This window comes from Rutilus rutilus (assembly GCF_951802725.1).
Source record: "Rutilus rutilus genome assembly, chromosome: 3".
Lineage (NCBI taxonomy): Eukaryota > Metazoa > Chordata > Actinopteri > Cypriniformes > Leuciscidae > Rutilus > Rutilus rutilus.
In genome coordinates this window covers 51,818,598-51,835,007 of record NC_140211.1, presented here as the reverse complement: position 1 = coordinate 51,835,007, position 16,410 = coordinate 51,818,598, and the positions used below count along the sequence as shown (strand labels likewise).

The 16,410-nt window shown below is 38.1% G+C and overlaps 1 protein-coding gene across 7 annotated transcripts in view; it reads right to left on the bottom strand.

Annotated features, from left to right (window-relative positions):
- The window catches only part of ppargc1a (peroxisome proliferator-activated receptor gamma, coactivator 1 alpha), a 228,822-nt gene that overhangs the window by 43,166 nt on the left and 169,246 nt on the right, over positions 1–16,410 (bottom strand). For 4 of the 7 annotated variants that reach the window (XR_014626695.1, XM_084403747.1, XM_084403751.1 and 1 more), the window contains exons 1-2: positions 4,158–4,341; positions 455–634 (exon numbers count right to left, since the gene is read on the bottom strand). Coding sequence is in view for 6 of the 7 variants with exons in the window: in XM_084403747.1 (XP_084259873.1) it covers positions 455–634; positions 4,158–4,205 (228 nt within the window). In the remaining variant the exon portion in view is untranslated. Of the gene's footprint in view, positions 1–454; positions 635–4,157; positions 4,349–16,410 lie in introns of those variants that run through there. The other 3 variants (XM_084403749.1, XM_084403750.1, XM_084403752.1) reach the window with 2 other exon arrangements.

Below are 16,410 nucleotides of genomic sequence, written 5' to 3'. Positions count from 1 at the left end.
GGTTGGTCATGGCTAATAAATCCTAAACAAAGACTTCGACCTAAACAAAGGTCGCTGAAAAAGTGGGCAAACACTGTCTGTCGCACTCTATTATAACTGACCATTACTCTGGAACATCAAGAGGAATGTGCATATAAACAGCCATAAATAATGCTTCGGGCCCAAGATTGTACTAAAAGGTACAAACACTGACCTTAAGTACTGGACAAAGGTTGGGAGCTTATCATGATACCTCACCCCAATTATCATTCCCAATGAGTTATTAACTAATTAACTCTCTGTTATTAACTAATAAACAGCACTGATTGACAAGCCCATCTTTTGAAGAATTTCACACTCACAGTTACAATCTCCCACAATAAACTGCATGAAGCTAGAATCATATCTAGATTTACAAGAGACAAGCATGCATGATCAGATAAGAAAAACATCGCAGCACATTGACCCTCTTTACCTCAAACAGGTTTGATGCTTCATTGCCATACTGACTGGAAATGATTTCTGATTGGTCGCTGTACCACTTGAGTCCTCCCAGAAAGGTATCTGCATCGAGGTCACTGACATCAAGCTCAGAGAGGTCAAGCTCAGGCAGGTCAGGGCAAAGGGGCTGGTCTTCACCAACCAAGGCAGCACACTGGAAAAGAGAAGAGATTGTTGAACACATATTTGCCAAGATGTTAAACATCTTCATTAAGCGTTTATGTAGAAATGAGCGCTTAGTTTCCAAAAAAAAGCCACATATTGCATGGCTTGGGCCAGTTACAGTGATAGTAGAGTTGTTCAAATGGAATTCGACGTGTTTTACTGTTGGTTAACATTTTGTATTCACTCTCTAACTTTGCAGGTGCTGTATGAGCTCAAATCACACACAAAATAAATCAAAATAAAATAAACTATGGCATTGCTGTTGGTGGGATCAACTAATCAAATCAGTACTGGTCAGGCATTACAACACCTTGTATATTGACGGCAGTCTCCATAAACATGTTCCCGGAATAAGCTTGTAAACCTATTTATTTTTCATTGCTTTCATTTATTTATTTATTTAAACTAAAACCTATATTTTTATTGCTTTTGACTTTTTAATCAAATAAGTAAACTAAGGCAATGATGCGTTGTCATGTTTTAACACACCATGCATAATAATACCTAAAAAAATTCTTGAGAATGAGGCATAATTGCTTACGGTTTCGCATTTTTACAGTATCTCTAAATCTGACATGATGTAAAAATGAAATGTCCACACAATATGGCATTTGAGACAGTTTAGTATTCAAGATGGGGCAATGTTTTAAAAGAGATATGGAGTTGTACCTCTTTTTTTCATTGAGCATTAAATGCTAAAAACGAATTGTGTGAAACACTGAAAGCAAAACATTACATTTCTATAAAACAACTATTTGAGCATCAGAAAAGTGAATCACTGTACACAAAGACTTAATTCTATCAAGTCTTTATAAGCAAAACTGCGCCACATCATGCCATAATATCTCAAAAATTTGCACCTGTCTATTTGCACAGTGTGTGACTGATGCAACCACCAATAACTCATCCTTTATTGGATTCATAGGGAGTGTAACTTACCTACGTAATTGCCACCTGTGTAACTAACATGAAAAAGCTACTTCATTCACTGCTGAATTTAATAACCAGTACTCATTTGGGTTTCATTATCCCAAACTAGAGGAGTTAGACATATTAAGAACCAAAATGAGAGAAACATAAATCTAACTAAACATCATATTTAGACACGTTTGCTGCATCTAGGAAACCACAACAACGTAACCAGCCAGAAAACAAACAATTCTGTGATTGGTTGCGAGAGGGGAGGGGTGGTCCGTCGTAGGGAAGAGCGTGACAGCCTGATTGGTCAGAATACTGTACTTCATATCAGTGAGTATGTTGTGAGTAAAATAGAGGCGAGGTGGGAGCTAAACCAGCAGAGAGACTGTGCGTGCGCACAGGTGTGTAGAGTTTTGACAGACGGCGGAGGGTGCTGTGGAGCAGGCCTGGATTAACACAGTGTATGCCCTAGAGTGACCACATTTTAATTCACACATTGATTCATCAATCGGAATGAATTCAGCCCGATTGAAACAAAAGTTATGCATGTAATAAGCATCTCTAACTAAGCCATTTACCGCCTTTGCTCACAACATTAGCAGCAGCTTGAGTATCGGCTGAGGCATTAGTTTCGCTGCTAGTGCCTTCTGCTGGTGATGCCGATATGTCTCTGTCTTTTCTTCATTTTGAAGAAATAGGCTACACTATGACCTGACCCAATCACAATTCTTTATATGCATATATTTTATATTCTCTCTGTATATATATAGTATCATTTAACTGCATTTTATATCTGCATCTCTCAGCAAAATAATATTGATACAAAACATGAAAACTATGACTAAAGGTTTAGTCATTCTCTTAATCATTTGGTGCACCCCTATTGGCTGGTGCCCCAGGCCACTCGCCCAATCCTGTCTATGGATAATCCGGCCCTGCTGTTAGTGATGCTTTTCGTGAACAGTCAAATGTTTATTTTGTACGATTGTCGAAAGGATTCCATCAGCGCGCGTTAACTACTGAAACTGCGTACCATAACTCTGCTTTTTTTTTTTTTTTCTTTTTTTTTTTAACAACAAGCAATCTGCAATAAGTAATCTGAAATCAAAGAAGATTCTCACACCTCACACTTGATCATCGGTATCTGATTTAGATCTATTTATGACACAAATCCTCTCCTTCCGCTGTCACAGATTTATAGACGCCGGGGAAACCGGTTACATCCATTTGTATAGGTTAATGATAAAATAAGATAAAATCACATGCATCAGATGCTTCTGAAAGCCTTCTCCCCCTTTTTCCTCTCAAAAATACGGACACGCTCACGCTTAATCACGAGCACATGCACACACACACACAGAGAGAGAGAGAGAGAGAGAGAGAGAGAGAGAGAGAGAGAGAGAGAGAGAGAGAGAGAATAGCTACTTGTGTTGGAAATGATATGATTAGAATTGGAAACGAGAAGCAATTTGCTGATTGTGTTTAGATGGATTTATGCTCCGACTGAGACACTTAACTAACCTTTTAAAACGGAAATAACAATAGCGCACGTGCATGCAACGTAGACAGGTGCCTATACAGTCAGCGCAGCGATATATTTATATATAGCGAGTAAAAAGTTTCAGCTAGGCATACTGAATAAGCACTGTACGAATACTTTATGAATAAACCAATACGCGATAGATAGATAGATAGATAGATAGATAGATAGATAGATAGATAGATAGATAGATAGATAGATAGATAGATAGATAGATAGATATCATAACGTAGCTAACGTAGACTACATGAAAGTGCGTCGCTATATTATCGTTATCTTACATTTCGCCGAGCGAAACATAGTAACACGTGTTAAAACAAACCTAAAATGTATCGAACAGCATGTTTTAATGATTCACCTATGACATACACAGCTATGCAATCGTTATTGATGTAATGCACTAGAGCAACACTTAACCTTACAATGAAGTCTTGCTAAATACAAAGTAAACGAGGTTCAGCAGCTTTTTTGCCGAACCCCGATTTCCTGCGCATTCTCCAATAATCCAGCACGCGCTCCGCATGCATGCAAATAAGCCTTCTTCGAGACTGTATCTGTTTTCTGATAGGAAAGTTTCAATGTACAATACCTGACGCGAGTACATTTTAGTAATTCCAGCACATCGGCAGTGGCTCTAGGCTCTCACTGAAGCAGATACCTGTCTCATCATCACCTGCGTTACCAGCGAGCGAGCGCGCACTCCATCCACGAGCATGTCAACAATTCCCCACGACAAGACATCCTAAACAGCCTGTCACTGTTCAACTCCGACACCGCTTGAGAAAAGCCACTCGCTATCACCAGATAAATCACAGCACACACAATTTCTGCCAACATATTCGACTTTCTCACAACCCGGTGTAATTCCCGTGCATTCTCAGCGTCGGTGTCTTCCGTGCATCTTACAAGAACGGTCGACTTCCCATAACGGGAACTACGACCGAAGCCAGTCTCGGACGTTTACTGCGCTCCATCTCCTCAAAGAAAAAGAAAAAAAAAAGAAAGAAAAAAAGTGTTCCAGCCCTGGAAAAATAAGTTGCACATCAGTTCTCACCTCTAGTTCTCTCCACACCGAGTCCTGATTACACCTGTCCCACGCCATCCAGCCACTGAATGACGGTACGAAAAAATAAAAAATAAATTACGGACAAAAGAGAAAATCCACTCGTTCCCTCGCGCCCCTCACTGACAATGAACCGAGGGCACCTGTCTTACAACTGCTTTCCATCACATGACAAAGCTATTAAAAGTAGGCAGGGGAGTGACTCCCCTTCGCTGTTACTCGCCAATGACGTACGGAAGGAGGGCGGGGTCTGGCACGCGCATAGTAAATCTTTCTCAACTATAAACCACTCGCCCCTCTCAACATGCCTCTAGTAACAGCTGGGATTGGGAACCAAGAACCGGTCCTGTTTTAAAAATATGACCGGAATCGAATGATTTTCTTGACGTTCTTGACGAATGCATGAACGTTTTTCAAACGTGTATTCTTATTAGATGCAAACACGAGCCCGTATTAAAATAGCCCTCTCTTGACTATTCAGCGGCGCCACAGCACCGCTACTGAATGTACAGCGCGGAAAATACAGGGACCAATGCGGTTCGATTCCCGAACGAATGACTCTTATGAGCCGGTTCTTTTACGTGAATCAAACAGCCGACAGCGCGACACCGGCACCGAATGAATGACACCGGTTCTTTTTAGTGGATAAAGATCATTTGTGATTCTTTTGGCGCGGCGATAGGCACGACGTTGGATATGAACATACAAAAATACATAAATGCTGCCTGTTTAGAGGCTAACATCGGTCAGTGCAGTCAGTCAGTCAGAGGAGGGATAATTTACGAGTCTGCCGGGACCTTTTACCCATCAGTGCATCCATCAGATACGCTATTATTTTTTCTCTCTCTTGTGAACAGCTTCCTCATTCGCCATATCATAATTGGTCCGCTTAAGAAAAGCTTTTAATCCTAATTACTTTCGTTCACCGAAGTAAACACTTTGCTCTAGGCCTCTTTATTAAGCAAATTATCGTTCATCTCCGCTGCAATGCGAAAGGAAAATAATGTAAATAAAGACGGGATAAATTGGTTGGTTATATGAGAACGCGGTCAATAAGTTGTGAAGACTATGGTGGTTCGCAGACTACTTTGAATCCATATAGCCCGAGGCATCTACTCGAATGCTCACAGTCAGGAGTGTGTGTGCGAGGGGGTTGTGTGCTCAAATACTATGTTTCATGATATATACGCTGGACTGCGCGCCGACCGACTGAGGACTGACTTCATTTTGAGCTCATTGGATGTCGTGTCACATTTAGCACCCCCACCTTCTCTCCCCGCGCGCGATTTATACTTTGCATCCGGCATCGCAAACTAAGCATCGGCTTGGCTGCTCTGAGAGTCATAACGGCTGAAAGATAATGTAATGCGCTCACAACGGATTTTCTTCCTCACTCAAACGCCAGGAAGAAGCAGGTGACGAAGTGTACAGATCAACAGTTCATATGTATACGCAACACAGAGAGAGAAAACCAAAACACGAGGTTTGTAGACAGTCAAAACAAAACGCAGATCGACCACTGATGACCGCCCACTTTTTGAGAGCTGGAAGCCCACTATTTATCAGCGGCATCATCGGTTTCCATGTACAAAACAATGAGAAAAATAATTAATATTATATCTTGTGTTGGTGAGGTATAAACAAATATGGTTTGCAAGAGTTTGCATATTTAAATATAATAAACAGAACCCCTATAATGCTTATCCTATTTTATGTAGGCCTATTTGAGCTGATGTCAGTGTAATGGTGGCATGTGCTATACAGTATCCACGCGACCACTCTTATCTCAGATGGTTCTTACATGGTAGCATAAACACAATACTAATGCGATACACTGATGCCATATTGTAATCAAGGCTGGAGCTGGAGGGATGAAAATAGTTGGTTGCTCATTGAATGGTAGTAAAGGCACGTGACTCTCTACTTTGCGCTCTCTCTCTCTCTCTCTCTCTCTCTCTCTCTCTCTCTCTCTCTCTCTCTCTCTCTCTCTCTCTCTCTCTCTCTCTCTCTCTCTCTCTCGCACAGACACGCTGAAAGCCTTATCTGATTGTTCTCTTTATTGCAATTAAGAAATAGCGAGCTAAAAATATGACTCTGTTGTGATTTCCTTTTAAATGGATTTTGATTTGTTTTCATTTTCTTCCTCGTGCTAGCTTTTTTTTTTTTTTTCAGATAGAACTAGTGTAGCCTACAACCTGTCACGAGTCTGTAGCTCATGGTGGCATGAAATGTCTAAATGAACAGCAGGTTTCGAATGTAAATGAATTGTGAAACTGTCAATGAATAAATGCCAAACAGCCACATTCAAATAAATAGAAGTATTCTGGAACAAATACTTTATGTATACCCTTGTGAAAAAGAAGTGGGCTTAATTGTATTAAATGTGCATTTGTGCACATAGAATGTTAAAAGTAGCCTATATATATATATATATTTTTTTTTTTAAATGCACCTGCAAATAATAATATTAAGGAAATAAAAGGCCACTCAAGTATGGAAGCTTGATTCCACCACGGAATAAAACAATTTAAAAAATAATTTAGACTTTTTATCTCACAATTCGGACTTTTTTCTCCTCACAATTTTGAGTTTATATCTCGCAGTTCTGACCTTTTTTTTTTTTTTTTTTTTGAATTGTGAGATATGAACTCCCAAATTGTGAGTAAAGTCCAATTCTGAGGGAAAAAAGACTGACTTTTTAAAAAGTTTCTATCTAACAATTCTGACTTTAGAAAATGCTATTGCGAATTGCGGGGAAAAAAAAAAGATTTTATTCTGTGGCAGAAAGAAGCTTCCATACTTAAGTGTACTGAAACTAAAAATAATTTGTGTTATAATCTCAAATTAATAGTTTTGCTTCGAAGTACATTTTAAATCACTATGTTTTAATAATCTTTTGGTATATATACAATCTATTGGAAGGTATACGTTACAGCTATGTTGGATACGGCTAAGACACACCAGCACTAAAACATTTATTAACATGACTTGGAGGCAGATTTGGGGCACAGCCCTGGAGCTTACCTTGCAGTTTAAAGGCATCTGTGCTTATATTTGCAAAACTATTTTGTGGGATATTCTTCCCCCATTGTTTCAAATTTCAGAGAAACAAAACAAACATGTGCATCTTACCTTTCTTCATATATAATATTATTTTTGTTTTATGATGATACTTTTAAATTATAATACACTGTGTTCATATGCTGGTAGACACAGACAGATCATAGAAACACAATGCATTGCTGTAATTTCTATATCTGCTAAGAAAGTATATCTAAGCAACAAATGAGCACATGACAGTTTTTTAACTCCAGCTTTTTACAGTTGTACATCTTAGAATATCTCCTCTACAGAATAAGAAAACCAGATGAAAGCAACCAAATATGAGGGCCGGCTCTGAAATACTTAAGATGCATCACCTTGCCGCACAACGTACCACGGATACAATAAAACCCAAAATAATAGCAGCAAATGGAAGACAGTTCCTCTGAAAGGAAGTCATCTTGAGAGAGGAATCAAAGAAAGCTATTCAGCCTAGTCTATCAGAACAAAAGGCTTTCTATTGACGAATTCAACCATTTCACAGGAGGTTTGGAGTGTGGCCGATTGCTACCTTAGAGGGGCCGGTGTGTATTCAGTAAATGGCATAGCGAGGCTGGGGCGTGCTAGCCAGGACTCAGCTATGAAATTGGAAATAACAATGGTGGGACACAACAGCATATCCACACCAAGGACATAACTCAAGAGAGAAGTATGGGCTCAGTGGGAAAGCCCTGTGATATTTTTTGGAGAGAAAGCTTGAAGCCTCCCTTGGACAAAAATACCACGGTCAAGCAGAAAAAAAAGGGGGGAAAAACTGGCTCCAGTTTCTTTCTCGGAGCAGCACACATGGAAGAAGCTCCCCCATCTAAAGCTGTTATTACAGCAAGTTAGAATCACTATGCAGTCATGAAAGATGCATGGAGAAAAACATGAGTCTCCATGCAAGAAGACTAGCGCTAGCAGGGATGTGTTCACAAGCTCCGAATAACATGCGTTCGCATGCAAGTGGAGGTTTTTTTATGACTTTCACGTGATTCGACAGAATGCGAAGGGCGGTTCTAGAACGAGTGGAATTAAATGGATTGAAGCCACAACATCAAAACGGTCATACTTGTTAACGCCATTAAAAAGGAGGAGTTGAAACGCATTAGCGGCCGTTCTTATGTAGTCCTGGTATGATTAGAACTCGAACTCCCTTTGTGTGAGAAGATGAGTTTGCCTCTCTTGCTCTCTCAGCAGTGTCTGCATGCTTGGGAAGAATTAGGTCAGTATTTGAGTGGTGTGCCTGCAAGAAAACTCCATGTTAAAATCGTATCATGAAATGGTGAAAGATGGGGGAGGGAAGGTGCACAGGTAGAGAATTTTAGAAATGTTGTGGTGCGCTGCTCATGACCAGTCTAATTACTCTTAGAACACGTGAGGAGAGGGGGGAAAACATGTGAGATGTTGGCTTGCATACAGGCGAAAGCCCTTACGGCATCAAAAAAAAAAAAAAAAAAATTTGTATCATCATCTTATTTTCCCCTTACAGAGGGAATTTCTCCTATATGCCACCCCACCCCCCAAAATTTCCATAGCGTACCTGGACTAAGAGTGAAGACATGCAGATTTAGTGCTTCTTAATATACATAGATAGATCCTGAAGACAGAAAATGACATGAATTCAGACGGTCATATAACACAAGAGAGAGATTGATGGGAAGATGTTAACCGACCATTAACAGTTAAACTTAAGGAGGATTTGAATGATGCCAGTTCTCAAACCATTCCATGTGTGTCCATCACTGGGTTGGAAAAAATGTTCTGCATCAATGCCATGAACAGAGCATACTTTTAGAGTACTTATTACGGAAATAATATACAGTACATACTTTAGGCGCATACTGAATACAGTGTTTTCAGACTCTTAATTACATAACTGCAATTAAAACACTTCAAAATATTATCACAACAAAATATACTTTAAAGTAAAACCTTTAAATTGATATTATTAGAAAGTGCACTTATTAAAAGTGTACTTAAGTGTGAAACGTCACGAAAGTGTACTCTCTTCAAGTACGCTTAAGTAGCCTATTGTGTTAATATTATATTATCTGCAAGTACAGTTTTTTAATAGTTTCAAGATAGTTTCAAGAGATTTGATAAGGCATTACAAATGACTAACTCCATCTCCCAACTCAAACTCACCCAAACCAATACATGGAGAGCAGAAAGTCCTGGTCATGAATAAAACGTAGTCACTTTTTTTTCTGAATTCCACACATTTTCAGTACTACAATCATTGACTGAGAAATAGAAAAAATAATATTTTAAGACTATAATCCTGCACTATTCATATGACTAAATTTCCTGTAAATATATGATTTGTGAGTTTAAACAGATTAATTAGGTGGGCAAATGTTGAGCTTTTAAGTAACATTAAAAAAAAAAAACATTTCTAGAAGAATGCGTGAATTACTACATGAGCCTGTGGTTAATGTTAAATCTTTCCTTAAGTGGTTAACCACAAGAACCATTTTCATGATGAGATGGGGTTTCTTTGACTTCAGTTTCATTCTACACAGCAGTTCCCAAGCCTTGGTTAACGAATATCTCTCTGGCAAGCTACTAATGTTGTGACACATGAAGTCTATGGAGGATAGTTTGGTACATTAAAGTAGTAGAGGAAAGAGTAGCAGTCCAGTTGGCCTCAAAAGCAGTCATGCAGTAAAGTGCCAACTCCACAATTCCTGTGTAATTAAGGTAGAGATGGTTGGGTGATTCAATGGTAGTGGTTTTCAATGAATTTTTTGAGCTGACAAAACGAAGGGAGCTTAAATGAATGGATACACCCAGGAAATGTTCTTAACACAGCACTTCTGTGATCCAATAACAGTGATATTTGATACCCAAATGTGTAATCTACCTCGAAGTGTCTGAACGTAGCAAGGCTTCTTTACAATCAGATTGGCTACTGATTCTGGTCACAAAATGATCATGGCTCTGAAATGCAGATCTATCAAAGATCTAGTCAAACAGTATGGAACCAAACAATGTTTAATTTTGTTTAAGTCTGATGCGGTTCAGGGTCTTAAAGTCACCATGAAATCAAAATTGACAATTCTTATTTTTTTATAGAATATTGTGCACATCATTGTTTATATATATATATATATATATATATATATATATATATATATATATATATATATATATATATATATATATATATATGTGTGTGCCATTGTAATCTTTAATCTATAACTTATAGGTGAAGGTATTTACATTTCTTCTCTGATGATGTGTTTTATTGGAGCGAGGGCGGGACAACCTGTCACTCACATTAGATCACAGCAATAGCAAACCACCATAATCCAATGATCCAATCAAGTCCCATCCTCCCATTTTTTTTATTTTTTTTTGGTCGAGCAGCTGTTTCACTCGGATATTTCTATTCCAACATTCCCGAAAGTTTTAAACTCCCAAAAGGAACTTCAAACAAACTCCAAATTAACTTCATTTTGGCCTGATTTTGTTCGAAATGATGTCACATGAGTTCAATCTTCGATTTCACTTGAAGCAAATTGTGGCCTTAATACTTAAATGTAACAACATTTTTGTTAACGACTGGCATTGGAGGATTCAGAGTGAAATGACCTCAGTTATGTTGTATTTCAATGACAGTTAATGGCTGATTTTGATGATAGAGAGTCTAGTAATGCCTATGATCATCATTTAGGCTTTTTCTCTTTTTCAGGTAAAGCTTTGTACCAATAAACAGACGTGTTCATGTTAATATTGTTTACCCGGCCCTTAACGCAATATCAAACTTTGTTAGTAATCATTCAGATGCAGTCATTGGCATTGTAAGGGCTATATTCAGAAACAGCCTGCCCGATCTCTCGTTCTCGCCGTCCTCTTTGTGGAGGTCCATCCCTTCATCCGTCTCTCCAGAGACTGGCTGTGACCACCGGGAGGCTTGTCAGTACGGTAAACAGGATTTATCAGCCAGATGACGCATGTAATTAGAGAGTAATTGGCACATCATCTGGACACGAGGAAAGATGATATACGTTCAGCAGAGATATGCAAAAACGGTTACAATGACCAACGAACATAGAGACAATGGTAACACTTTACAAAAAGGTCTCATTTTTTAGCATTAGTTAATGCATTACCTAACATGGACTAACAATGAGCAATATATTTTTACAGCATTTATTAACCTTTGATAATGTTAGTTAATATAAATGTTCATGTTAGGTCACAGTGCATTAACTAATTATTAGGAGAACAACTTAAAACATATGTTGAGATTAACTAAAGGTGCGGTCGCATTACCGAAATTTTACGGGCAAAAAAAGCTCAATTGTCTATCGTTAGCAGTGTAGCTATAAGCACAGCTCACAGAGAAGCCAAGGAGCTTTCTGTTTATCAACACAGCAAATATGCGTTACCAACTGAACCCGATGTGAAATATGCTTGTGAAAATCGTATCCCTTTACGCAAAATTCCCTATTGCATGAATTGACTGGATTTTGCCTGCAAAAATCTTCAGAATAATGTGACTGCACCTTATTCTGAAGTATTTTTCATTGGGTGCGTTTACAAGGAGCACTAGTGGTATTCCGATCAAAATCAGTTTAAAAGTCCAAATGGAATGAAAATGCATGTAAACCTCAATCTAAATGATTTTTTTCAATCGGTTTGATTGGGGTGGGTTAAACTTTTTCTAATCCATTTGATAGAACATGTAAACACTTGATCGGATTGAAACCGAAACTGAAAGTTTTGCGCATGTGCAATAAAGTAGAAATGGCATAATGATGTATATGACGCACGGAACTAGCTGATGTTGTTGTTGTTGAATGTAATAAATTACGTGTCAATCAAAAATTCTCTTTCCACTCATCATCTGTGAAGTGGCGCAGGACAACGTTTTCCCACAAGTGCTTGCCTACGATCACTTTATTTAGCATTCATGTGTTCGGATTCAACAATCGGAATGATTTAATTCCGACTGAAACAAAAAGTGTCCATGTAAACATGGCTATTGTTAGTTCATGTAGTAAATAAACGGGACCTTACTGTAAAGTGTTCCAAAAACATTTTTAAAGTGAAAGTCAGAAATACTCCAGATGAAGATGTTTTCAAGACATTTACGGTATCGTTACCATGATAGGATTCAGATAGCAACACTATAAAAAACCTTTCAAAACAATTTGAACCACATAGCATCATAGCTGCGAGTTTTGCATTGCTGAACACATATTTCTTCTGAAAATGTGAAATCTAGTTCGGTTTGCTTGATGCAGTTCAAAGCTGATGGGTGTTCTGTGGTGGTAGAACTAATCGGTAAGCCCTCACTCCTTCGAAATGCAATAAGTAGTTCATCTTATAACTCATTCACTCGCTTATTACTCATTCACTCACTCGCTCTCTCCCGGCTCTGTCCCATTCCTTTAAGTCTTACATTTATTCATTTATTTACATACTAAGCTATTTATTTACTTTCCCCTCCACACTTGTGTTCCCATTTACATACAAACTCACTTACAAAACATTTTTATTCATTTATCTCTTCATCTATTTCCATTCTAATTCACTTATGTTCCTGGTCACTTACTTATGTTCTAATTTGCGTACTAAATGACGCTTTTTCTAGCAGTAACTCGTTGGGCATTCTTAATTGCAGCTTAGTTATTTACCCATTTCTTTCGCCTCGTCCCCTCGTGCCTAAGGCGCATACAACTCTTAAAACAATACTTCATTAGACCAAACCTCAGATGGCCTCCAGTTGAGGGCAACGGGTGCGACAGTGAATTTGCATATAAGAGTAGAGCCACAAGAGGTTCAATCAGACTGTGAACATGGTGTTAATCAGGGAAAACCTACTGTAGGGCACCAGTTATACAGCCTAAAAAAAAAAAAAAACTCATAAATATCACGTTTTTGGGCACAGACTCAGTCACATGATCCTTCAAAAATCATTCTAATATGGTGAATTCCTGCTCAATAAATATTTCTTATTATCAGTGTTGAAGACTTGTGCTGTGTTGTGCAATGTTGTGCTGCAATATTTTTGTGAAAACCGTGATACACTACCATTCAAAAGTTCGGGATGAGTTAAAAAAGAAATTCATACTTGTATTCAGCAAGGATGCATTAAATTCAAAAGTGACTGTAAAGATACAGTATATATATACACACACACCAGTTAATGAGGTTAACGAGTTAATGAGGTTCCTCAGAATTTTCTATTCTGTGAAGAAATGTTTCTTGAGCAGCAAAACAGCATATTAGAATGATTTCTGGAGGATCATGCGACACTTAATGATTCTGAATATTCAGCCTGCTTTACAGGAATACATTAAATAAATAAAAAATATTCAAATAGAAAACAGTTCAATTGTAATAGTATTTCACATTATTATTGTTTTTACTGTATCTTTGATCATATAAATGCAGCCTTGGTGAGCATGAGTCTTCTTTCAAAAACATTAAAAAAAAAACGTAATTATTCCAAACCTGCTATATTGACCTGCTATATACATATTTATGACCAGGGCATCAATTCTATATAATATATACATTTTGTAATTGTAGTCTTTTAAAAAGGCATCTGAAATAAACTAAGTGTCAAAAATATAGATTTTTCCATAAATATCGATACAGGAATATCAATTTCCGCAGAACAGATACACAATACCAGCCACGCTTTCTCGCTTTCTCATGATCTCTTCGACAGCGAGTGACACACAAACCCGCCTCCCCTCACTCACTCGTTTAATTTGCTCCGGATGAATATTGTTGGTGTTACAGGGCTTGAATTTCAACTTGGGATTGTGCGTATTGTGCATAATTTTACTCATTCCCACAGAATTTGTGCTCACACCCAAAGTGCGTGCACATAAAGACTCCTCTCAGAACTAAATTTTTTTTTTTTTTCACTGATTATTGCACTTAAACAGTCAAATGCACACACAATAAGGTCAAAATGCGGGTCTTGGCGAGTATTCACGAAAACAAGTTGAGAAAGAAAATGCATGTGAAACAGTACAATGGATCTGTGCGTCAGGTCTTAAAGTGACAGCAGCCTAATATTCCTGCTGCCAAATTAATAGATAATATAAAAAATATCTATATGGCAGTTTTTTTTTTTTAACCATGGTATTGGTTAAAATGCATTCAAGTCATTGTATGTGTGATTTGCATTCTTTAACATGTTTTTGACTTAGTTTATAGATAAACAGAAGAAACAAATCAATCAAATGCCACCATATGGAAATATAACATCACTAGGATGACTTTGTTTTAGGTCTAAACAACCAAGCCCTGTCCTATTCTCACCAGGGAGACAAAAAGTGAGCCCTGGATTAAACAAAACTGAGAAATACTCAGACAGCCTAAGGAAAAAAAAAGGAAAAAGTATTCCTACTTCACTGAAGTCAAAGCAGCAAAGCCTGGACAACTGAACTCAAAGGTCTGATTTTTCAGGGGAGGGGGTCATCGTTGTGAGATGCTGATAACCTATGATAGTGGCAGGGTAATTTGCACCGGGTTCCCCATCACAGCGGAGGTCTGGGGACGCGCTGGGGCGCAGGCCAAGTAGCCGTGATGGTGTGGAAAATGGCTCACAGAGATAGGCTGGTTGTTGTCTTTTTATCACGTCAGTTTCATGGCCGTCGAGTGAGGGATGGAGACCAGGGGGGTTGGGGATTAAAAGAAAAAGAATACTTCATTTCAGAAACCGTTTTCTTAACCTCGCAGTGTGTACGGCATAGTCGGTTGGGAAACCGAGGAGGCAGAAGATGATGGAGGCGAGGGGGGAAGGGTAAATAAGGAATAATTCTTTAGTCAGAGCCCATCAGTGGTTCAGTTTATGCTCGTGAGGGGGAAAGAGATAGCGAGAGCGTGAGTCAGTACGAGAGAAAACTAGAGAGAAAAAAAAAAGTGTGTATGCATATGTGCTGGTGAGGGACAAACTAGGTCAGGGCTTCTTGATATTTACTGGAAGCATTGCCACGCAAAACATCCCATTTCACTTGTCCTTTATATTTCTCCATATTTATTTTGCATTAGTATGTTAAACTGCACGATAAACGAATGTCACCCTATTCCTGGGGAGGAACTGTAATTTAAAGGGGAAGTGAAAAGAAGTGTATGAATCCTCTGGAAGGGATATTATATCTCTTTGTCTGTGCATATGGAAACACTGTCATCATTCCTTGACAGCGTGGAAAAATAAACACCGTACGCAAGGGCATTTTTCCTCGCTATTTTTAGAGGCCAGACTCTTTATATCTTTGGGAGAATCTGTCATGCCATGTTCCTCTCTAATGGCATCACAGACTCTCGTGATCCCCTCAACTCACCCTTGCCCATGACCAAAGTTTTCCCTTTCGCTATCCGTGAATCATGTGAAACCATTGGGTCTGTAAAATATCTTACATGTTCAATGAATCCCTTATGAAAAAGAAGTATAGACTTTAGCATGCTTGTTTTTTTGTTTTGTTTTTAGTACTTATTACGTAATAAATAATACTAATAATATATTTGAATACCTGTATAATGTTTTCTGACAATTTAATTTAATGTTAATTGTAATTAAATAAAAAAAAATAAATAAAAATTTGTGTTTAAATTTAAAGATTAGCTGAAGCTTAAAGTCTGTTGGACACCACTCATTAGTTGGACATAAGCACATCTTTATATGTAATTTCATAATTCTTTTGTCTTTTAAATATGGTTAAAGTGTACTGCTGAATGTACTGACAAGCATTTGTGGTAAACTAAAATATACTTTGGTGTATTTTCTATTAATTGAAACTTGTGTGTCATGTATTTAAATTTGTAATTACACATTTGTAACCATGAAGATGCAATTTAGTACATTTAAATTATATTAACTTTCAATGTAATATTGAATTTTATTGGTGGGGATTTCCCCCTTGGTTAAAATCGCGTGCCGTTTCTTCCTCGATTAAACAGATTTGGCAAATGCTCTAGTGCGTACTGGTGTTTGCACTCTGGAGAACGTCAAATGTTTCTATTCCACGTGTTTTTCCAATCACAGACATGTTTGTTAATCTCTTGAACACAGTAGCCAATCAGGGGTGTTTAATTCAGTCCGAATCCACTCACCGGTCAACATGCCTGAGTTTTTGTTCAGAGTTCAAAGAAGACACTATGTAAATAAGAGATTCATTGTGTAGACAAATGA